The sequence below is a fragment of the Microtus pennsylvanicus genome, chromosome 20 (genome assembly GCF_037038515.1).
Source record: "Microtus pennsylvanicus isolate mMicPen1 chromosome 20, mMicPen1.hap1, whole genome shotgun sequence".
Lineage (NCBI taxonomy): Eukaryota > Metazoa > Chordata > Mammalia > Rodentia > Cricetidae > Microtus > Microtus pennsylvanicus.
This window is the reverse complement of record NC_134598.1, coordinates 38,461,327-38,484,996: the sequence shown is the minus strand read 5'-3', so window position 1 is coordinate 38,484,996 and position 23,670 is coordinate 38,461,327. Positions and strand designations below refer to the sequence as shown.

At 43.2% G+C, this 23,670-nt stretch overlaps 1 protein-coding gene across 1 annotated transcript; it reads right to left on the bottom strand.

Moving 5' to 3' along the window:
• Positions 1-859: 859 nt before the first annotated feature.
• On the bottom strand, positions 860-21,137 carry Pwp1 (PWP1 homolog, endonuclein). Its single transcript, XM_075954645.1, has 15 exons — positions 20,967-21,137; positions 18,680-18,738; positions 18,405-18,589; positions 16,436-16,521; positions 16,240-16,336; positions 13,159-13,269; positions 12,323-12,453; positions 11,815-11,876; positions 9,480-9,576; positions 8,678-8,739; positions 6,425-6,536; positions 3,329-3,419; positions 3,112-3,233; positions 2,092-2,197; positions 860-1,195 (listed from the first exon to the last, which is right to left on the bottom strand). The coding sequence occupies exons 1-15, from the start codon at positions 21,036-21,038 to the stop codon at positions 1,092-1,094; spliced, it is 1,497 nt and encodes a 498-aa protein (XP_075810760.1). The 5' UTR covers positions 21,039-21,137; the 3' UTR covers positions 860-1,091.
• Between the last annotated feature and the right edge of the window lie 2,533 nt (positions 21,138-23,670).

The window sequence follows — 23,670 nt, the reverse complement described above, 5'->3', positions numbered from 1 at the left end:
TATAGTAACAGGTTACCAAGTATTACATATGATCTTACATCGGGGTGGTTTATACTAGCATCCCACAAAACTGAGCAATGCTTTCTGCTAGAATGTCAGGATAGCCAGCTACATTATAACTTGCCCATCAGAGATTTTCCAACCCCATTACAGTCTAAGAACATTGTTGTTGACTGCATACTGTTTTGTTGCATGCTACTACAGATGTGTTAAAGTCTAGGAGCAGGAATGATAAGGTCCTATCAGAAGAAATAAGGAGTAAAGTGCTTGGTAAGCCTGACTTAGTAAAGGGAACAGTATACAATCTAAGTCCAGAGTGCTTTATGAATGCAATTCAAATTCATCTGAAAAGGAAGGCATAGGTTATGAAGTAACTAGAGGGAGAATTTACTGGAACCAAAACTTATTTAGCATACTCTGACAGTTTGTTGTCTATTAAATATTTTGATTATAGAAAATTCATATCAACCCCCCTAAAATAGTTTTTAAATATTGGGACAAAGAAAACAGTCCTGAAAAAAAGTTAACTTTGTAACCAAAAGCATTTTAGCAATAGCACTGTCAAAAATAAGATTAATATGCAAAAGGTGAATGTACCTTTAGGAATCCCATTTTAAAAACAAAACAGGCTAAGGAAACTGCACAGTCAGTAAAATGCTTGCTTTGCAAACACACGGGCCTGAATCTAGAACCTACCATGCATATTAGTAATCCTAGCCTGAGAAGGTGAAGACCAGCTAGAAATTTTCCTCTCCCTTCTCCCCAGTGCAGGCTGGCTGATACAGCAAGACCCAGTCTCCAGAACTCTTCAGTTACTATACATATAATAGAAACCTACAGTTCTAGGTCAGATGGCATATTTAAGGAATCATTCTCTAAAAACTTTTATTTTCAAGAAATGCAAGAACTGTACAGTACGCAGCTGAAGGCAGACACATAGGCAGTGGACTGCCAAGGCTGCAGAGGAATGGCAGCAGGAACTGGATTTTTCCTTCCATCACTGTATGGCTGTAGGTACACACGGGACATTTTTAGGCCAGCTTCTCAAAACTCCAAGTTCATGTAGGCATCCTAGGAGACTATGATCTTTGTCAGGACTCCATTGGTGTCTGGGAGCTCCCACAAGGGCCATTAACAGATAAGCCTTTTGCATTGCCAATAACCAGTCTCTCCCGTCTTCCAAATGTTTCGTTCACTAAAAAGAACCATGAGATAAGGACTACAGTGTAAGACAGTAAATTTCTGTTGTGAGGTAAAAACTTAAAAAATATATATTTAATAGAAAGTGAAAAAGTATGCAAGTTGTAAGCCTGACCAATTTTTTTTTGTTTTGTTTTTCGAGACAGGGTTTCTCTGTAGCTTTGAAGCCTGTCCTGGAACTAGCTCTTGTAGACCAGGTTGGCCTCGAACTCACAGAGATCCGCCTGCCTCTGCCTCCTGGGATTAAAGGCGTGTGTCACCACCTTAATCATCGTTTTGTACTTTGCCCTAGAGCTTAAATCTGCCTTGGAACATGGCTTTGGTACATCCCCCCGCCCTGTATGACCACACCCCCACATAATCTGTACATATTTCATGTATATAAATTCAAATTAGCAACCTAGACAAATCTTGGGATCCTTATCATCTAGGGAGAATTTAGTGGAGATATACTGTCTCAGGACACAGTAAGTAGTCAGGCAGTGGTGGCACACATCTGTAATCCCAGCACTGAGACATAGGCAGACTGTGAGTTGAAAGCCAGCCTGGTCTACAGAGTTCCAGGCAGCTACACAGAGAAACCCTGTCTCAGAAAGGGGTGGGGGAGGGCATGACGGGACAGTAAGTTAACAGTACTTATCTTGTAGAAAGTAGTTGAGAAATGAACACATTCATGCATTGTAGCACCTGGGCAAGGAAGGAAGGCTCTTCCTTGAGACTGCTACATTTCTTTTTAGCTTGTCCATTTTAAGTGGGAACACAGACTTGCCATTTCTGCAGCAGGGACTACAGGATACACACTGGGCGGGCCTTTTCCGCCCATGACATTCCCACCCATGCTTAGCCCTTACTCTTTCCTTTCATAAAGAGCAGGAGCTTGGAGGTTCTCACCTGAAGATACAGTGCTTATGTCCCAAACGCGAAGCCCCTCCTTCTGACCTCCAAAGGCATAGACAAATGGCAAATCAGGACAACAAGAAGAACAAAAGAGAACTCCCTGGGGAGAGAAGAACTAAAGTCAGTGACTTTTATCCTTCCAGATAGTTCTAACCTCAGCCCCCACTAGATAAGCACCACCATGAAGCTGGGCATGAGTCACCCGCCTAGGTTGCTGAGTACATCTAGAAACTATCCATCTTTTTAAACAACTGTTATCTTAGGTCACTATGAAGTCTTTTTTTTCTGAAATGATTCTTTGGCATATGTACAGGTACTCTACCACTGAGCCGTGTCCTTAGTCTCTTATGTGTTGGTTGTGTGTGAGGTCAGAGGACAACTTGTGGGAGTTGTTTCTTTTTACAGTGCCATCTCTCCAGACCCCCTGAGATTAAGGAACTTTCAGCTTTCCCATTCTTAATACTTGATATGAGAACTATGCATTACTGAAAGTATGAATGAGAAAAATAGAAAATCCTTTAATGCAATAGCATTTGTTATGCAAATAAGTACGAAATCACAGTCATTTATACATAGGCTTAGGATGGAATTAAGAACTTCGTGGCCCGAACGCACGTATTTAACAGCTGTGGTGCTCTTTTGTACTGCACTTGTTGCTCATGTAACTCAGCGCTCACACTAAGCACCCCATCTGCTGAACACTACCTGTTCCGCTCTGTGCGCAAGCACACAATAAACCTCAATGTAGTAAATAAAGAGCCACCAATAACTCAAGTGCTGGAGTTCCAAAACTTTAAACAGTGGCCACTTCCTTATGTCCTTCCCCCACTCTTGATCCTGACAAGTGACTCTTAAGCTTGTGACCCTGAAAGGAGTTCAGATAGTAACTGAATTCTTTAAAATACCTAAGTTAGAAACTCTCACCGAACATGACTAGCTCAATATTAACTTCAACACGTCCTTGACTGCAGTGAATCCCATGAAAAGACAAGCAAAGTGTCAGGAGATGCTCACCATTTTCATGTCTCTAGAATGAACGAGACTTGGCCTGTCTCCTAGGATGTCCCAGATCTTCACATATTTGTCTGCTGAAGCAGTCACAAGGCAGCCCTTGATCTGACTGCTCAGATCAAGACCTGGAAGATAAGATTAGTTTAGGAGCTACTGTCTGAAATTTAGACTTACTTTGTCATAACTTAATGCATCAGAAAGAAACATCACTCTTGCTCACCAGAGATTTCATCGTTGTGTGCATTAAGTGTAAAAATTGGCTTGTCTGAACGTGCATCCAGATTATACACAAAGCCGTCGTCTGTACTGGCCTGCAGAGTAAAGGATGGGCAAGACCATGTTAGGTGACAATAAAATTTGGCAGTGGAGAAGTGTGCAAATTACAGTAAATATCTATAGAATTTACTAAAAATTAAAAACAGACATGAGAACTTTGCAGGAGCTATATTTGTGAAGGGGAGAGTGGGGTTAGAAACGGGAACACAGAAGTGGCATTCACTGTACAGGGCAGAAGGAATACCTGGGGTGGGGTGGGCTAGCACAGAGGTTGGCTGAGGGGCGAACAGAATGAGAGGCAGAGGAAGAAGATGGATGTGGGTAGCCAATAAGGAATTTATAGGAATGGTGGGATCAGATCATGTCTCAACACTGCCACAGCAGGGGACTGAAACCTCTCTGCCAGCAAAGGGCAACACCAGCACAGGAAAAGGTGGGAAAAGTGAAGTCTAAGATTGGACTTGGCTTCAATTCCCAGCACCCACATGGTAGCTCAGCCATCTGTAACTGGAGCTCCAGGGGATTTGATGCCATCTTCTGGCCTCCACATGGTATACACAGGCAAAACTCATTAAAATGAAATAACATGACAAACCAGAAAAAAATCCTTCACAGTCCTCTATGCAAAAGCTGGACTCGGGTGAACGTAAATAGGAAGCATTAATCTCATGCGCCCCAGGTGAAATGACTAGGCATCTCTACACTTGGTGTGGTTCCTAAAGTGGGAGCCTGCAGAGCAGGAGCGGGAGTGGCATTTCATTTGCATCTTAACAGTCCCGCTGGTCAGCCTTACAGACCAGGCAATGGTAACTCTGACCTGTAATCCCAGCATTTTGGTGGAGTTAGAAGGATGTTATTACAGGCTAAGGTATAGCAGCCAGTAATCTCGGCACTCTGGAGACAGAGCCAGAATTGATGGGAACTGCGGTCACCTTGGGCTACATATTCTTTTAATAAAGTATGTTGATGGGGGGGGGAGAGCTACAGTCTTTTTGTTCATTCATTGTTTTTCGAGACAGGGTTTCTCTGTGTAACAGTTCTAGCTGTCTTGGAACTCAAACTCAGAGATCTGCCTACCTCTGCCTCCCAAGTGCTGGGATTAAAGGTGTGAGCCACTACTGCCTGGTCTGTAAGGCTTTACTCTCATCTTCAGGCAAAGGCAAGCTTTATTTATAAAAGCACAAATGAAATGCCACTCCAGCTCACAGACTCAGTTCTGAACTATTTTAGTACTCTAGGAGGCCTTGTAACTTTACACTCTATCTTCCCTTAGTGGCATCGTGTTGAATAATATATTCTGCTACTGTTAAAACTTCTCTTGAGAAAAACTACACTCAAATGTTTAGAATTCATAAAATGATCTTATGGTGAAAACACATGACCTTCTCAGAAACACTGTTTGAAAGCTTAATTTCTTACAAAGTTGTCCTAAAACTAAAAAGTGTTCTTTTCTTGCTCAACTTCCTAATTAGCTGGACTGGAACATTTTAGTTTGTACATAAAAAAGCTGTGATATATTGCTGAGGCAGAAGAATTACTTTGAGGCCAGCCTAGGATACACTTACACTGCGTCCCAGAGGAGAAGTGAAGCGGGGAGAAAGCCAGTATAGGCTTTTCAGTTGTTTTGATTGGGGTGGTTATAAATTAGGAACAGTTTTATGTTATACAGCTAAGAATACTTAAAAGTATTTAGATTAAGTTTCATTATTGTCCCATAAACATGATTGCATACTACTGTTGTCTAAATATACTACAAGGCACAGCTTGTTTAAAATGCATGTGTGCAAGTTATATTTTCTTAGAAACACGGGCATTTAACATTACTGTGACTTCTGCTCTCGCGTGTTTTCATGGCTATTTTATATCAGGCTTCCTATTACCAAAGAGAAAGCTAGTGAATAAACACATACACATGAACTGAGTCTGCAAACTACAAACAAATAAAACCGTTTTTTTTTGGGGGGGGGGGGGGTGTTTTTTTTTGTTTGTTTGTTTTTCAAGATAGGGTTTCTCTGTGGCTTTGGAGCCTGTCCTGGAACTAGCTCTGTAGACCAGGCTGGTCTCGAACTCACAGAGATCCGCCTGCCTCTGCCTCCCGAGTGCTGGGATTAAAGGCGTGCGCCACCATCGCCCGGCCAGTTTTTTTTTTTTTAAGGGAGACAACAGAACACATGAAATACTAATGCAAAAAGAAATACAGAGTGGGGAACATTGAGGGCAAAGGATACATTAGGAAAAGTAAGGGGCATGGTGGGGAACAGAAAACTCAACCAAAATGAAGCCTAAATGAAAATGCCCCAAAGCAGTAGGTGGTAGTGGCACACACCTTTAGTTCCAGCACTCAGGAAGCAGAGACAGGTGGATCTCTGAGCTTGAGGCCAGCCTAGTGTACAGAGCTCGTTCCAAGACTACACAGAGAAACCTTGTCTCAAAAACAAACCATCCAAACTAAAAGGAAATGCCACAAAGGAACCTGTTAATTTGTATGCTAATCAAAAGACAAACCCCTCCTGTCTTTGAGCGACATTATTTCTCAGAACACACACCTAATGGGCCTTATAATGAATTGCGACACTAGGACTTTATTTTCCTTTGGTTGATGTTAGTGGAATCTTTGCTATTGATCATCTCTAGAGTTCCATTTACACATAAGGATTTGAGTAAGAGTATCTTTTGGACTGATTTAACTATTGAAAAACACCAAAACAGATAGGAGCAGGACTTGCAAGTTCAAGGCCAGCCTGGCTACACAGATCCTACCTCAAAATCTTGAAACAGTATTATGATGGTTAATATCTCAAAAGACCTAGTATGTAGTAAAATGGCTTAAAATATAAAAATATATGAAACACTGAAATAGGTGAAAATTAGCTAAGTCATTCACAAGCTACCAATTTTTTTTTGTAGTTGAGCCACCATTATATTGTTAAGAAACAGTGTTTTCAATTCTAAGACCCAGAAGCTTCATACTTCTAAATAGTGAAAATGCTTTTCTGAGAATATCTCATAGGAATAGAAAAAGCAATGTGCATATTCTTACCAAAAAATGACATGGTGAGAAGTGGTTCCAGGTCACTCTCTCGATCTGTCCACTGAACCGCCACAGACGATGGTTCTGGTTTGGATTTCGGCAGTCATACAGAGCCACTGACCTGCACACATTGCAGGCCATGACAGGGTCAATGTATTTTAGTGAAATGGTTAACACAGCAACATTGTGAATTCAGAATTCAAGTATTTAAAGTCCGTTTGAAGGTTCTAAACGTAAAATTTTCTATTGTACTTATGTTGTGTGTGCAGGTGCCCATGTAATTCAGAAGGACATGCAATCCCTTGGAGCTGGAATTACAGGTGGCTCTAAGCCATCAGATAGAGGTGCCAAGAATAAACTTAGGTTCTCTGTAAGAGGAACAAATTCTCCTATGACTAGACCATCTCTCTAGCCCACCAGACTCTTCATGTGAATGTTTTGCCTGCATGAATGTGTATGGAGGCCAGAGGGGCATCAGATTCCCTGGAACTGGAGTTAGAGATGGCTGTGAGCTACCACGTGGGTGCTGGGAACTTAAAGAGGATCCTTTGAAACAACAAAATGGATCTAACCATAAGCACTTCCCTACACAGGTTATTGTTTTTGGGGAACTCAGGGATATGGTCTTATGTTGTGGCATTTCCTTTGTATTTTAATAAATAAAGCTTGCCTGAAGATCAGAATAAAAGAGCCCCACTGCCCCAGGCAGTGGTGACACACATCTTTAATCCCAGTAGCCACACTAGCTGCCAAAGAAACTGGGCGGTGCATACCTTTAATGCCAGCACTAGAGAGGACTATAAAACAGGAGAAGATGGCTCTCAGACACAGTCTTATTCTGAGGTTCCTGGAGGCAGGATTGCCATTTCGGACTGAGGTGTCAGTGGCTGGCTGTTATACTTTTCTGGTCTTCAGGGCTGAACCCCAATTTCTGTCTGAGTTTTTATTAATTGAGCTTTGGCCTTATTTTTCGCAAATCACACTGCAGTAGGATCACTGTATCTATTGTTTTCTAGGAGCACTTAGACCCGAAAGAAATAATTTTCTCTTATCTACAGAGTTGTTTTTCTTTCGGTTTTTCGAGACAGGGTTTCTCTGTAGCTTTGAAGCCTATCCTCGAACTAGCTCTTGTAGACCCAGCCTGGCCTTGAACTCAGAGATCCGCCCACTTCTTCCTCCTGGGTGCTGGGATTTAAGGCCTGCGCCACCAATGCCCAGCCAGAGTTATTTTTTCTGAAGGGGCTTTACAACCTTTGCCTGACTTTGTCACAGGATGATCCCAGCACACCTGAGGCGTCTTGAATCACTGCCTACTGCAAACAGTACATGAGGACTTAAGTTCCAGGGATCCTTCAGAAAACATAAATTAGATCAGGGGCTTTGGTATGCAAACTTGTTTTACCCCCCTCCCCTCAAAAAACTTTTGTGTAATAATCAGTAAGTGAGCCTTTGCATGGCTGTTTGAGGTTCAGTCCACAAAAACTGTTCCTGTTGACAGAGAGCCTAAAATTACATTCTGGTGTGACCGTCTTTGACCTGTGCAACACAGAATAGCCTGGCATTCTATCTTCAAAAAGCTGGAAACAAATTTTTGTAAAGGAAAAGAAACCAAAGCAAAGACTGCTGACTGGTTTGATTCTACTAGCCATCCTCCCCTCAGACACATGTGACCAGGGCTCCTGTAGTAGCCTGTTAGCTCCAATTAGATTGATTTCTCCTGAACCCATGGCTTCTGCCAAGAGATACATGAATGCTCCCCATGGGAGAAGAGCACATCTCCCAGTCCATGTAACATGGCAGGAAAAGTACACTTATTCCAAACCAAACCTCCAAAAGCCTTGGTTTCTCTGCCTTTGGAGAATCAAGTGTCTCTGTTTAGCCTAACCAAGCCATTGTGGGCAGTTACCAGCTGAATCGAGTCTAATGGGCAGAGTCTGAAATGGCATTAGGAAATGTTTGCCTTAAATCATCAAGTATGGGATTGAGTACATCACAAAAATGGCTAACTCATACGTCCTTTAGAAACCAGAGAAGTTGCTAGTAGTTAGATTACTATCACAAAACCACATTTCTTTTGAGAGGGAATGAAGAATCAAGGGCTGAAAACTAGCAGTAATAATTTAAACGTGTAGCTACCTCAGTAGGACAGCTTGATTAAGATCAGATGTTTCCTGTTTTGTCTTAGTGTGGTACAGCCCCTTTGAGCCACCCCACCCCAGACCAAGTACTGTAATTTAAGCATAGTGCAAAGTGCTTTCTTACTTATCATATGACCCAGAAATCAGAGTTTGTGCTTCAAATGGATGAAACTGCAGAGTCTGGACCTAAAGGGAAAAAGAATAAAAGAAGAGATCTATCTTTGCCCACTCTGAGTAATAACAGTGCTACTGTGTGGTGAGACAGACTATGTATTCCCCTCTTTTGAAATTCCAATACTGCAATCTGCTGCAGGTTGTTGTTTTGTGTTTTGTTTTGTTTTTTTTTTTGTGTGTGTGTGGGGTCTCACTATGTAGGCCTGGCTGGTCTGAAGCTTGATACACCAGACTGGCCTAAAGGCCCTGAACTCAAAAGTTTCACCTGCCTCTCTTGACTGCTCATATTAAAGGTATGAGCCACCATGCTTGGTCAAGAAACCAGTTACTAAATACTCAAAGGAGAACCATATTCTCAAACAATGGCTCGCACTTAGAGGAATACCACAGCACTCCTCAAACCCTAGGATACAATATTGCATCCCTCAGGATAAAGGAGAAAAAGTAGAAGGGATTGGACAAGTGCACAAGCTTCAAAGTCCAACTGTTTTTCAGGTCATCAGTACCCTCAGCAGAGTTATACATCTGCTACAACCTTTCTTTACTACTGTGTAACTGACAATCATACCCCTTTACCCCCAGGATCCTCCATGAGCATATCACAGGGCATTAATGTTCCTGGTTTCTGTAAGATTAAAGGATTCTATCTCTTACATAGGGTTCTGTGAACCTAAGTGGTTTAACTATTGAAAGCACTTTGTAAATCATAAATCCATATTGTTGAGAAGCCCTTTATCCACTAAGTCACATACCTTGTCTGTGTGTGCAGTAAGCCTGGCTGCTGGCTTCCCCACAGACATGTCCCAGAGAATTACAGTGCTGTCTGCTGATGCACTTGCCAGCACATTTCTGGAATGGGAAGAAACAAATTAGAGAAATTGTTCTTAAAAAGAAAGCAGTAAATACAAGTAGTTCACTTACAATCACAGCAGTGATTATACACAGTAGTAAAATATTAGAAATTTAAACAAAACTTAAGGCTTACATCCTGAAAACTACCAAAGACTGTCAAAGTGGAAAGATCCTTCTCCATTTGTTCTGGAAGACGTAATATTGTTGGGATGGAAACAGCACCTACAGGCTGATTACAGATTTGGCCACACACAATGACAGTCAACCCACTCTGCTCAAAAGCTTACTTCACTTCAGTAGAAAGCAGTAAGCCGATTCTGAAGCTTCTGTGTCTGTACAAGGGACCCATAAAGAAACCTGGGAAGTGCACAGTTCTCAATTTTAAAATTAAAAAGTTAACCAGAAGTAACTTTCAAAAAATACGTTTTGTTGTGAACTACTGGATGTGGGTGCTGAGAATCAAATTCAGGTCCTCTGTAAGCAGTGAGTACTCTTAACCACTAAGCCACTTCTCAGGCTGGCAGGTGTCACGTCTGTCACCACCGCCTCCCCTCAAGGGTTTTTCTATGTAGCCCTGGCAACCCCCCAAGTGCTGGGATTAAAGGCGTCCATTGCTTTTTTAAGATGTGCTCTCACTATGTTGCCCAGGTTGTCTCAAATTCTGTGTTCATGCAGTATTCCTGTCTCAAGTTCCCAGTTAGCTAGAACTAGATGCCTGCTGCCCACTTAGCTGTGGCTGTGTTTTTAATCTGCATTTCTCAGTGATTGGTATTTTTCATTTATAAAAATGCAAGGAAAATTAACCATTCAAGTTGGATGAATGATGACCATATTTTCAATTAATGATTCAAGGACAATGGAATATCCTTGTGAAAAAGTTCTAACCCCAGTCTCACTCAGCAGCCACACACATCAAAACAGACAGCACATTTAAATATGGGAGCTAAGCTCATAACAACATGCTAATATAAATTTTGATGATGAGTTAGGAAACAGTTTCTGCGATGCAACAGCAAACACACAATAAAAATAAACTGGACACCAGCAACATTAAAATGGAAAAGACGGTATGTCCATAGTGCAAATACATTTCTAATTAGGTATTACTTTAGAATATATTAGAGACTTTTACAATTCAATTAGAAATTTCCCACCAAAAAGGTATACATAATGGTCAGTGAGCACAGAGAGCTCAGCATTGCCAATCACTGAGAAACCCATATAAAGTTCAGCTGAATGGGAGACTGAAGCAGGAAGACCATTTGAGTGCAGGGTCTGAGAGAACTTGGGCAACACAGCAAGACTACACCTTAAAAAAAACCATGCCAGGTGTAGTGGTACATGCCTTTAATTCTGGAACTTGGAAGGCAGAGGCAGGTGGATCTCTGGATTTGAGAGCAGCCTGTTCTACATAGTTCCAGGACAGCCAGAGCTATATAATGAGACCCTGTTTTGAAAAAAACCAAGAAACAGAACAAAAGACACATTCCAAATACTTTTGACAGGAAGTGGAATGGGCTTGCCTTGGCTGAGGGATGCAGGATTTTGTGGGTTTTTTTTCTTTTTTTTGTTTTTCGAGACAGGGTTTCTCTGTAGCTTTGGTGCCTGTCCTGGAACTAGCTCTTGTAGACAGGATTTTGTTATTATAAGGTACAGTTTCAGTCTGGAAGACAGAAGATCTGAAGATGGGTGGGGTGGCGGCTGCACAGCTGTGAATGCACTGACTGAATCACTCAACTTCAAAAGGGCTCAAGTGGGGACGTCATGCTGCAGATGGGTGATGTGTAAAAATGAAATACTGTTTGGTGAGAAGCAACAGTACACCCTGTGGCATCACTGGTACTGCAGTACACATTTCCCAGTGATGGGGAAGATGGTACATGGCATCCAGGTTTTGTTTTGTTTCTTTTTTTCGAGACAGGATTTCTCTGTGTAGTCCTGGCTGTTCTGGAATTCACTTTGTAGACCACGTTGGCCTTGAACTCACAGATCTTCCTGCCCCCGCCTCTGAAGTGCTGGGATTAAAGGCCGTGCCAGTGCCACCACCGTCTGGCTGGTCCCTAGGTTTGTAAAGGGCACCTATGGCAAAGTCTGCTAGGGAACGTGGGGCTGCAACTCAACAGCACAGCTGCTGCCCTGGAGTGGTGCATTCAGCAGGAAAGGCCCTAGCACAGGAGGTGGGCAGTGTAGCCGAGAACTAGAACAATCTGCATCATATGAACGCCATCTTCTTACCTGACTGACTTATTCCAGGAGAGGTCAAGGACAGCATCAGTGTGCCCTTCTGCTGAGGAACTCTGTAATAATTATTTTATTTTTTTGTATTAAACGTCACCCACCACAAACTGACTTTCTGTTAACTTTATCATGGTAAATATTCTTTTCAGAAAGAAACTATAGCAATTTATGAATTATATCAACACTGCCTTTCACTTTCCAAACCTATTTAAAAAACTACAAGAATATAGATTTTTTTCGAACACATCACAAAAGCACTTCAAAACAAGAGTTTGGTATAGAGCTACTCCAGGTGAATGTGCATCACCCAACTCATCTGTTCTATATTACATGCCAACAAGTTTCATACAACAGAAAATACATGGGCTTTCTGAAATTAAAAAAAGTACGTTAACTTGTAACTTTCTGTCTTGTTCTACCAAAACTATCTGATTGCAAAAACATGTTCTTATACCCTCCTCTCTAGTAACTTAACCCAACTTGTCTTTTAATATCTATTTTTTACCTTCTTCCCTTTCTTCTTTTTCTTTTTTGAAGTCTTACTTCCCAAGGTGAAGACCGGCTCTAGAGAATCCACTATATCCAGGTCCCACACCTCGATGACAGGGGTCATGTTTCCCACAGCAATGTAATTTCCTATGGGAAGAAACAACGCACTTTCAACTATAAACCAGCACCACACCTGCCACTCCGGCACGTCACCCCGGGAGCGGCTTGAGCAGCGACTCTCAAACCCACTGCGCCATCTTGGAGTCCTGCAGTTGTAGCAGCTCCCACTCCCTACCATCGCTGAGCTGCTTTTGAGAGCTGTATTCTAGCAATAAAGGCTCAATCCTTTGGCCTCAGTTATGAAATTTATTGTAGTTAAGCAACAACTCTTGCCCTATTCTCCACGGATGGGAGAACAAGGTCACTTGTTGCTCTTGCAGTATTATATGTTTACTGTTACTGAGAAGCACCAAAAGGGCAACTAAGGGTGTGCGGTGTGGCTGGAGAGGGACAAGTGTCTCTGGTTTATCTGCTTTCCTTTTTTCTCCTTTGTGAGACCAGGTCTCACTTATAGTCTAGGACTCCAACTCCCACTACCATTCCGTACCAGGCTCATTTGAGTGTTTCCCGAGGCCGGTTACATCCCTTAATTCCAGCTGGGCTTTCATGAGATCCAATAATTCCATAATCAAAAATCTTTCAGATAGCATCGTTCAACCCACAGTGTAGCAGCTTATCCAAACCATGGAGGCACACAGACCCTACGTGATTAAGTGACATTACACTAGTCTCACTTCATAAACTATTGTCAATAACTCTGACTCATGCAGAACAAACAATTTTTCCAATTACCAGTTGAAGCATCTGGGCTAGGATCAAAGTTCAGCCATTCTACGCTCAGAGGGTATGCTGACAGGAGTATGTCGTGGTGCACATAGAAAGACTCCTCTTCTTGATTGTAAACTGGAAGGATGGGAAGAGACACTTAATAAACTAGAGACTTCAGAAGTCACACCCACCCCACAAGAACACTCTCCTGTTGAAACGAGACAGGTCATGGTCACTACTGCCACAGAAAGTCTGTCTGTCCAGTCTAATACATTCTAACCCGCTTTATTGCCAGCCAGATAAATGGGTCTGTTGTCTACTTCATTACAATAGACACTCTACAGGGAGGATTGACATTGCCTGCTAAAGGTCTAGCTGATTTTACATTCAAAACAAACAAACAAACAAACAAACAAAATAACCTTGGAGAAAAATAATTGTATTTAGAAATTTAAATACCTACCAAAAATTATTTCAATATTTCAAGAGTTTATGAAGACTAACAGTCTAGACCAGCACCCTTTCAAATACAGCGACTCACAGAAGCAGCTCTTTAACTACCACAGACATCACGAAGACGCATGCGATGCTGAGACAAGAGTACAGTAGGGGAAGTCCTACTTGCCCTTGTCAGGCTCTTTATTGAGGAAGAAGTGAGAAAATAATATTTATTTAAATTTTCAGATCTCTGAATATGGGACAGACTGGGACTGGGAAATGTCATGTCAAGTTCTATCACATTAGCTCCTGCTGAGAAGGCACGGTCCTGAAAAAAACGTTAGCTGTCACCAATGTGCTTGGTGCACATTGTAAATTAGGTGCATGCATAAAAACCAATCTACCAATCTCAAAAAGACTAATAAAATTTAAATTTTTTTAAAAAATGACAGTTTTTGTTTGTTTTGTTTTGAGACAGAATCTTGGTAATTGGCCAGGCTGGCTTCTAAGTTACATAGCTTCTCTTGTCTCAGCCTCCCAAATGCTGGATAAGCCTGCACCACCACTCCCAACTATAGAATAATTGGTCTTAAAAAGAAATTAAAATTAATTTTCTTAAAAAAGAAAATTAACCTATGTTGTTATCAGTTAACACATCTAAAACATCAGAGTTTTAAAACATCAGAATTAGAACAACATATTAGCTATGCTGCTGAAAGCCTTATTTTTGAAAAATTTCTAATATTGATAGAAAACAATCATCTGTGGAGTAAAATGGACCTAATTATAGGCTTCCTATAGACCAGTGGTTCTCAACCTGTGGGTTGCAACCCCGTTTTTTGGGGGGGAGGAGATGTCAAACAACCCTTTCATAGGGGTCACTGAGACTATTGGAAAACAAAGATATTTACATTATGATTCACAACAGGAGCAAAACTACAGTTATGAAGTAGCAACAAAACACTTTTATAGTTGAGAATCACTACAACCTGAGGGACTGTATTAAAAGGTTGCAGCTTTAGGAAGGTTGAGAACCACTGATATAGACAGCCTCGAAGGTCCTTAGGAGCTACAGAAATCCAAGCTAAGGGGGCTGGCAAGATTGGTTACTAGGTATTTGCCTCCAAGTTTAAATTTAATCACCAGTACTCACATGGTGGAAGAAAAGAATTGATTCCTGTAAGTTGTCCTCTGATACAACACACACACACACACACACACACACACACACACACACACACACACACACACAGGGGTGGGGAGGGAAGAAGTTGGGGGCAGCAACAGGGTTCAGCAAGTAAAAGTTCTTTGCTGTCTGCCATGAAAGCCTGAATTCCATAAAGTAAGGAGGGAGTGAAACAAGGGGCAGAAGTAGTAGGGCTGGGAATCTCAGCGTCCAGCATAGCATGCTTGCTTAGCATGCTAATCCAAGACCCCTAGGCTTGACACGAAGCCCTGGGGAAAACAAAACAAAAAAACCCAAAACTAAAACACAAAAAGAAATGTAACTAGGCTGGAGAGTTGGCTCAGCGGTTGGGAGCACTGACTGCTTTTCCAGAGGTCCTGAGTTCAATTCCCAGCAACCACATGGTGGCTCCCAACCACCTATAATGAAATCTGATGCCCTCTTCTGGTCTGCAGGCAAAACACTGTATACATAATAAATAAGCTTAAAAAGAAAGAAGTGTAACTAACGAAGTCACTAGGATAGGCCAGTAAGCACCAAGCCTAAAGGTTTTGTTTTTTTAAATTGTGACTGTGTCTCAACCGAGCCAGCTCCACAGTTTCAGTTTCAAGGCGGACAGTAGAAGATGAACTGAGATGGACTGAAGGAAGCTCTGGAGGTAGGTGCTCAGAGGAATGACAGAACAAAGAACAAAGGAAAACATAGGGCAAAGTATCCGACATACTCTGGAGATATGTTTTTGGTATATAAAACATAAACTATATTTCACACTAAAAATACCAAAATCCAGCAAGTTATTTAGTGTTAACTTAAAAAAAATCTGCTATAGGGCTGGTGATGGAGCTGCGCACCTGTCTGCTATGAGGTCACTGAAAACAAAATCTGATTTAAAATTTTCTAAGCAGATTCCTTTAAAGCTTTCGTCTGGCTTAGGTGCAGGTGTTTCCTGAAGTGAAAAAAGTGACCAAGATGTTTTGGTAAAAAAAAGAGCATGGTGATTGGGGAAGAGATGACTCAGTGGTGAAGGCAGCATTTGTTGAGGGCCAGGTTCAGTACCCAACACCCATGTGGTGACTACAAACCACTCGTAAAGACTCTAGTTCCAGGGTATTGGATGCCCTATTCTGGCTTCTATGGGCACTGCACACATCTGGTACATACATGCAGATGCATTCATACACGTAAAATTAATTTGAGAAAAAAAGGCAGCTCTGTGTTGAATTAGGAAGAAAACAATGTTCTATAAAGGGAACTATTACAAATAGCTTTAAGAAATGCAGGACAAGGTCACTGCTCTTGCAGGGGACCTGGGTCTAATTCCCAGCATCCACATAGCTGCTCACAACTGTCTGTAACTCCAGTTTCAGGGATCTAACACCCTCTTCTGGTTTCCTTGGGCACCAATCATGTAGGACCTGGCCTCTAAAGCTGCACAAATGGCCACTTGGAAAACTTTTTAGCAGGGCAGCTCCTTCACTCACCATGCACCTCCAGATTGCACTGCTCCTGTTCAGCACGGCCACAGATGATGAAGTTGTCAGTGGGCTTAATCAAGAAGTCTTCATGCTCGTATTGTTCCTAAGTGGGCAGGAAACAGTCACTGGCTAGAGGCAGAAATTCAGTAAGGTTTCTTAACAGCTAGGACCAATCTGAAAACTAATGTGGCTAAACACTTACTGTATCTTTTAGGGTAACATATGGATCTTGATCATTACTGCCATAGACCGTAAGACCCAGCAGAGATTCACCAAGAGTCTCAGCATCTGTAATAAGAATTTACTCATCAAAAAGGAAAAATTAAAATCATTCCGACAAAACCTTTTTCTCAAGACAGCTAATTCTGGGCTTGGGTCTGTTTTATCATTAACAGTATCATATTTGGGAAAAGAAGCTGTACAAATTTCAAAGTCATTTTCTGTGTGACAGCTGAAATGCATTCCTTCCTAACTTTTAGAAGAGGCAGGCAGATCTCTGTGAGTTCGAGACCAGCCTGGTCTACAAGAGCTAGTTCCAGGACAGGCTCCAAAACCACAGAGAAACCCTGTCTGGAAAAAACCAAAAAAAAAAAAAAAAAAAAGGTCACAATCTTCCAATGAAATAATTAATTCAAAAATTCAATCCTTTTAGAAAATATTACAACTCTGTTCTGATTCTCAAGCTTGTTCCATACAATTAAAATTCAAAGTGCTAGCCGGGCGGTGGTGGAGCACGCCTTTAATCCCAGCACTAGGGAGGCAGGGGCAGGCGAATCTCTGTGAGTTCAAGGCTAGCCTGGTCTACAGAGCAAGTGCCAGGACAGACTCCAAAGCTACAGAGAAACCCTGTCTCAAAAAACAAACAAATAAATAAATAAAAATAAAGTAAAATAAAATAAAATTCAAGGTGCTAGAAGCAACTTTTAGAAATGGAAAGAAAGTGTCCTGGGAATGCTGAAATCAGCCAACCAGATAAGGGTTGTTATGGAAAAACTAAGACAGCAGGTTTCACAGTTGGCCAGGATGCTCTGCAGGCAATGCTCTCAACTTAAACACTCACTTCCTTCACACATCTGCAAAGGAGTGAGCAGACCTAGAGTAACTGTCATGGTCTGGACGTGAGATTTCCTTCCCTAAAGACTCTTCTGTTAATGAAAGGGGATGCCAGCTGACAAGCTTCTAGGGAGTGATAATCCTCAGAATTCTGAGCTAATCAATGGACTAATCCCTGTTGGACTTAAAATATCCGGCATCATTTCCAGGTGGTAGGGCCAGCATGGAACGCAAATCAAATCCAAGCTCCTATGAAAAGAAACAACCCCTGACGCCACAGCCTCATACAGCACAACACTCTGTCCACAGTACTGCATTCCCTTCATCTCTTGGTGGGGGAATCACGACAGCCCCAGCAACCAAAGACGTAAGTAGGGGCACATTAAATATAAAAAAGCACCATCTTTGGTGTTTGTGTTTTCTCCATTCATAATGAATAGCACGTGTCTACAGATCATCACCCACTCACTAGCAATCCTGAGAACAGACGGGGGCAGTGATTTCAATGGGCCACAGACAACTTTCAAACTGAGCTGATGAGTCTGAGCTGAGCTGTCAGGTCATTTGTTACTCCAAAGTTGAGAGTTGCTGATTTTGAGAAACTTCTGACAGGCTCCAGAGATGCAGAGTAGTTGGGATTGACACATTACAGAGTTTATTAACCGACTCAGGGCAAGGGTGAGCAAGGTGCATCTATCTCTTGCCCTCGAGATTTCAGGTTAATGTTACCCGGGATCATTCCAGAAGGCCACAACGCACACTCACACAGCTCCTGCCAGTTCTTTATACTGCCTTTGCTAGCATCTCGGCCAGTGTCCTCGGCTCGCGTTTTTCCCCCAGGCTCCCCTCTCCTCATTATCTCAACTGGCAGTGCTGGAGCTGCAGAGAACTCAGTTACAGGGTCACCCCTGATGCATGCAGGAAAACAGACGGCCTCTTCAGAGCTCAGATTCACTCTTAGGTCACAGAGCTCCCTTCTAAACTAGTTCAGGAAACAAGTGTAATCTGGAGGCAAAGTATCTGACCTGACCCCAGGGACATAAAGCAGATGGAAGCTCTGGGTAGCAGCGGGTCTAGACCGCTGTGAGCAGACACAGTAGAGGTGAGGGACTTCTCACCTGGGTCGCCCTCCTCATCATAATTATCCAAGTCGTACTCGGCTAGTTCATCATCATCTAGGGTACGGTCATCCTGTGGGTCCCCATCCTCCAGGGACTCCCTAGGCTGTGCCTGGGTATGAGCACTCCGAATGCCATCTTCTGAAGGACTGCCTGCCTCCTCTTCCTCACTGCCACCTTCTTCTCTGAGTGAAAACAAACAGGGAAGTCACCCAGGTGGCACCTCCCAACAGCAAGCAGGTGACACACCAGATGCAGCAACACTTGAAACTTACTGTAATTTTTCTTTTGCTTCAGCGATGAGACGCTTTACTTCCTCTTTACTTAGCTCTACCTACAAGGGAGCAAACGCTTCATTAGAGAATATTTGTGGAAATCTACTGTGGGATGTTTCACTCTTTTGGCTTTTGGGGGGCCCGCCACCCAGCTTCCAAATAAATCACACAGAGGCTTACTCTTAAGTTATGAATGCCTGGCCTTAGCTTGGCTTGTTTTCTTAAATTAACCTGTTTACCTTTTGCCTCTGGGCTTTTTATCTTTCTGTTTCTGTATACTTTCGTGACTGGATGGGTGGCTGGCCCCTGACGTCCCCCTCTCCTTGTTCTCTTCTTCTCAGAGCTCTCCTTCTATTTATACTCTCTGCCTGCTAGGCCCACCTCTATCCTTGCTCCTGCCTCTTTACTGACCATACGTCTCTTTATTAAGACCATCAGGTGTTTTAGACAAGCAAAGTAACACAGCTTTAGAGTTAAACAAATGCAGGGTAACAAAAGTCACACACCTGAAAGTAATATCGCCCAAAAGAAATCAGAAGCCTTTGAACTAGGTCTTCAGGCAAATGTACACTGTAACCTCAAGAACCACCAAGACAATTTTTCACATTGCTCAAGGCTCGAAATTTAAGTAGCTGGAGCTTGTTGCTATAGGTCCTTATGATTAAGACTTCCTCCCCCAATACTGTTCAGAAGTCATGTTCACTCTGCTCTGCCTTCCTCGGTATTCAAATAGGTTGACTTTTGCAAAATGGATCTGTGGTAGTCTATTTTTCTTCCAACCATCTCAACCTCCAGGGGCACCTCTCGTGCGCGCATTTATTCATGTAACATTGGTCCTCTGCTTTTTTTCCCCTACCACCACTGCCAATTGCAAACTGATTCTTCCTGGGAACCAATTACACCCTTCAACTTCCCCTACCTCTAATCTTGAACTTCAGCTTAATTTTCCCATCTTCCCGTAAGATTTTCTGTTTGGGCATCTTTTGTTCTAACCGTTTAAAACTGAGGCCTTCCAAACCGCCATTCCCTCACCTAAACAACGATTCAGTACCTTTAAAACACTAACACTACTAAATTAAGCTTATAAAAGCCAACGATGGTTTGGTATTGTTTACTTAAGTGTGGCGCTGGCCATAATGGCAGCGCTCCACGACTGATGGTGAATCAATCAATTGCCGAGTTTCTACTCTAAAAAGCCGCCAGTTCTTCGGTGGCTCATACCGGTTAACTCTTAGTACTTAGGAAACTGAAGCGGGAGGATTGCCATGCCTTAAGTCTGAGGCAAAAATTTTGTAATACAAGGACGCTCCCAAGGACCTCCTATTTTTGACGAGACAGATACAGAAATTAAAAGCTAGGAAACACTGGGGAGGCAGGGAGCTCAGACATTCAAGTTTTTGTTAAGCAAACGTTAGGCTTAACAAAATTCCATCCCAGAACTCGCTTGAAAACGAGGCGCAGTGACAAGCACACCTGTAATCTCCGCACTGGAGATTACAGGCACAGGTGAATTTCTGGTGCCTGTTGGCCAGCCAGTCTATCTCAATTGGCTAGCTCTGAGTTGAGACAGCACACGAATACAAACATAAGAACCTGGGCATACACACAAAAAGGTATTTGTATTCTCTGGGGGTGGAGAATGAGAACTAGGGATTTTTAGGACTCCCCATCAAATACTTCAAAAGATTTATGTCCCTTTAACAATGAAAGCCATTTCCTCTTGGACAAATCGAATGAGGTGACTGTTGTACCTATGCTATAAATATGCCATTGACACCGCTGTAGGCAAAACACCAAAGAAAACAGTGACTAAACACTGTTCTCTGGTGGAATTCACACCTGAAGGGAATACTTCCATCCCTCAACCGCTGTAAAGTCAAGAGAAAAAAAAAGACCTCTGCCCTATTTCGCTCAAACATATCCTGGGACCCCGAACACCGACTGAGCAACCGCATTCTTTGCCACAGTCTCCAGCTTTTGCTCGATTTCTTTCCTTGTCCTCCCTGCCCCAAAACGTTCTACCCGAATCACCAGGAATTCCTAACCAGCAAGCACCCCGCCCCCTTCCAGGAGCAGAAACTCCGCGTGCTCGCAAATTCGGGGGTGGGGCCGGGCTTCCGGCTCCGGGCCGAGAAGGGGTGAGGTCCCCGCTTTTCTCGGGACACCGAACTACACCGCAAGCGACTACAAGTCCGGCCGACCCAGACCGGGCGCCGCTGCGCGACTCAGGGCCGGCGCGTGCGTCCCCACGCGAGGGCGACCCCGTGAGGGTCCCCGGGCGCCTCACCTTGTCCGGCGTCTCTTTGGCCACGCCGCGGCGGACCCAGGCCAGGCAGGTCACTTGGCGGCTGCGGTTCATGGTCGTCGGCGACAACGCGTCTCAGGCCGGCGGACCTTACTGCCGGGAGAGACGACGCCAAGCTCCGCGAAGGGGCGGACGGCGCGCAGGCACGAGAGCTCGCTTGACGTCATCAGCAGGCGCCGTAGGGAAAGAGGCGGGGGGAGTTGCAGGAAGTGGGCGTAGCCGTAAGCTGATGAATGGGGGTCTGGGTGGTCCGTGCTCCTGCGGAAAGTGTCCTGGGGCCGACAAAGGAGGTCTTTGGAACTCTAACCTTCCGCCCTTACGTTTCTTTGATTTTTAACCTCCCTACAGTACGGGGTCAAACCAGAGCCCCGAGCACGGTACTTAAGTGCTCTACCACAAACTACATCCTCTTCCTCGCCCCACTACCTGCGGTCTTTGGAGAGTTTCTCACTATGTAGCTCCAGGCTGATCTGGAACTCTGGATCTTTCTGTCTTAGCCTCCCGAATTCTAGAATAACAGGCGTTCATTGAGTCAGCTCGCCCAGCACTTTCATTACTGAATGTTACTTTCTCATAGTAAAACATTTAGTACCTGAACCGGCACGGTGGTGTGTGTCTATAATTCCAGCACTGAAGAGACAGGGTTGCTGCTGAATGAAAAGCAGAAATAAAAGGAGGACTTGGCTGCTCTTAAAGTGGTTGAGGTTTTTATTATAAATATAAGGGAGAATACGGGTAGAGACAGAGACCTCTGGGGGAATCCAGAGTGAACGTGGCCGGGACAAGAGACTAGCCAAGAAGTAAAAGGCAAAGGAGCCATTGTAGCCAAAATAACTGGATTACATAGGGAAGAGCCACCAGGGAAAGAGCAGTCCAGCCCTTGGGCTGGAGAGTTCAGAGTAAGGGTTGAGGTAAAACAACCAGGAGGACCCTGCCACAGGTGGGATTGAGGGAGAAGGGAGGCTAGAGTCTGTTTTGATACACTAGTAAGCACCTTAGCTGTTTGTCCTGGGTTTGAGACCTAACAGTCCTCTGTTGGGGGTCAGCCAGGACTGTGAAGAAAGACTTGGCTAAAAATGACCAAGCCCTCTGTCTTATTCTTTATTGTTGTGATGAAACACCATGACCAAAAGAACCTAGGGAGGGGAAACTTTACTTACTCTTTCATATCACTATCACAGTGGGCGTCAAGGCAGGAGCTCAAATAGGGCAGGAGCCATAGAGGAGTGCTACTTACTGGCTTGCACTACAACGTGGCTTGCTCAGTCTACTTTCTTAGAAGAACCCAGGACCACCTGCCCAGGGTGGCACCACCCACAATTGTCTGGGCCCTTCTACATCAGTCACTAATTAGAAAAATGCTCTATAGGCTTGCTTACAGGCTAGTCTTTGTGGTGCCTCCTTCCAGATGGCTCTAGCTCGTTTCAAGTTGACATAAAACTAGCCAGCACACCCTACTCTCCCCAAAACAGCACCCATAAGTTACCACAGTTACTAATAGTAACACATTTTGTTTATTAGGTTGAAGATACAATTTTAAGTGTCCCACATAAAATGGCCATCAAATTATGAAATTTTGCTTATGCTAGGCAAGTTCTCTACCATGGAACCAGACCCCCCAACTCCATAATTTTTATTATTGCAAAATATACATAACATAAAATTTATCTCAATCCATTTTGAATGTGTAATTTATGTTTATAATTACAAATGCATCAATAATGAACAGGTGAGAAACCCTTCCTGTGTTTAGAACAGCACACAGGTGTTGACTTCTTTCTTTTTACTGTGCTGGATTGAACCCAGGGCCTTGAGCATGCTAGACAAGCATGCTATCAAGAACTACACTCTTCATTATGAACTGACTACTTTTTAGAGGCTACTTCTAAATATCTGACTACGATTGTCTAGATGGGTTCATCTGGCATACGGGTGGGCGTACGCTTGAGTAGTTGATGTTGGGGTTCCCTGTGGCAGTTGCCCAATGAGCGGCCACTCCTGTCTAGTTTGTACCCAACATAGTGCCCAGTGCAAGGCAAGCACTTGATAAATATTTTAATTTTTGTCAAACGAATGAACAAATTAAAGACTAGAAGGTAAGCTAGCTAGACGGCTATTTTTGGGCCGACACAAACTACCTTCCTTTTCTGGACTTATTTCAGCAGTATGCCATTTCAGCCCAAGTTGTGAATTTGCTTGAAAAGTGAAAACCCAACTACAGCTGACATTATTGGTTTTTTTTTTATAACAAGAACTGACAAACTGAGCTTAAGCAGCTGTTTCTAAGTTTTGTTCTTAGGCAATGAGCTTATTTAAGCCAGAAAACTCTCATTGCCAGAGGCGGGTTGGTAGCACATTGACTATTCTTGGAGTTAAGGTCCCTTGTGGATGAACCCAGGCCCATGCCAGCTCTTGTTCACCCTCCGGATCAGTGCTCTGCATAATTGGACTGATAAGCATTAATAGCTGGCCTTGAATGCTATTGTGGTGGGTGAATGAAAATGGCCCCCATAGGCTTATAGGGAGTGGAACTGTTAAGAGGTGTGACCTTTTGGAGTAGGTGTGACCTTGCTGGAGGAAGTGTGTCACTGGGGTGGGCTTTGAGATTTCAGATGCTCAAGCCAGGTCTATTTTTTTGTTTGTTTGTTTTTTCAAGACAGGGTTTCTCCATAGCTTTGGAGCCTGT

What these genes read in the sequence shown, in the direction of transcription:
- Pwp1 (XM_075954645.1), bottom strand. Translation starts at nt 21,038, where the DNA reads ATGAACCGCAGCCGCCAAGTGACCTGCCTGGCCTGGGTCCGCCGCGGC. An exon ending in TTACTGCACACACAGACAAG is followed by an intron (nt 8,740 to 9,479) that starts GTATGTGACTTA and finishes TTTTCCCTTTAG; the next exon opens with GTCCAGACTCTGCAGTTTCA. An exon ending in TCTCACCATGTCATTTTTTG is followed by an intron (nt 3,420 to 6,424) that starts GTAAGAATATGC and finishes TTTACTCTGCAG; the next exon opens with GCCAGTACAGACGACGGCTT.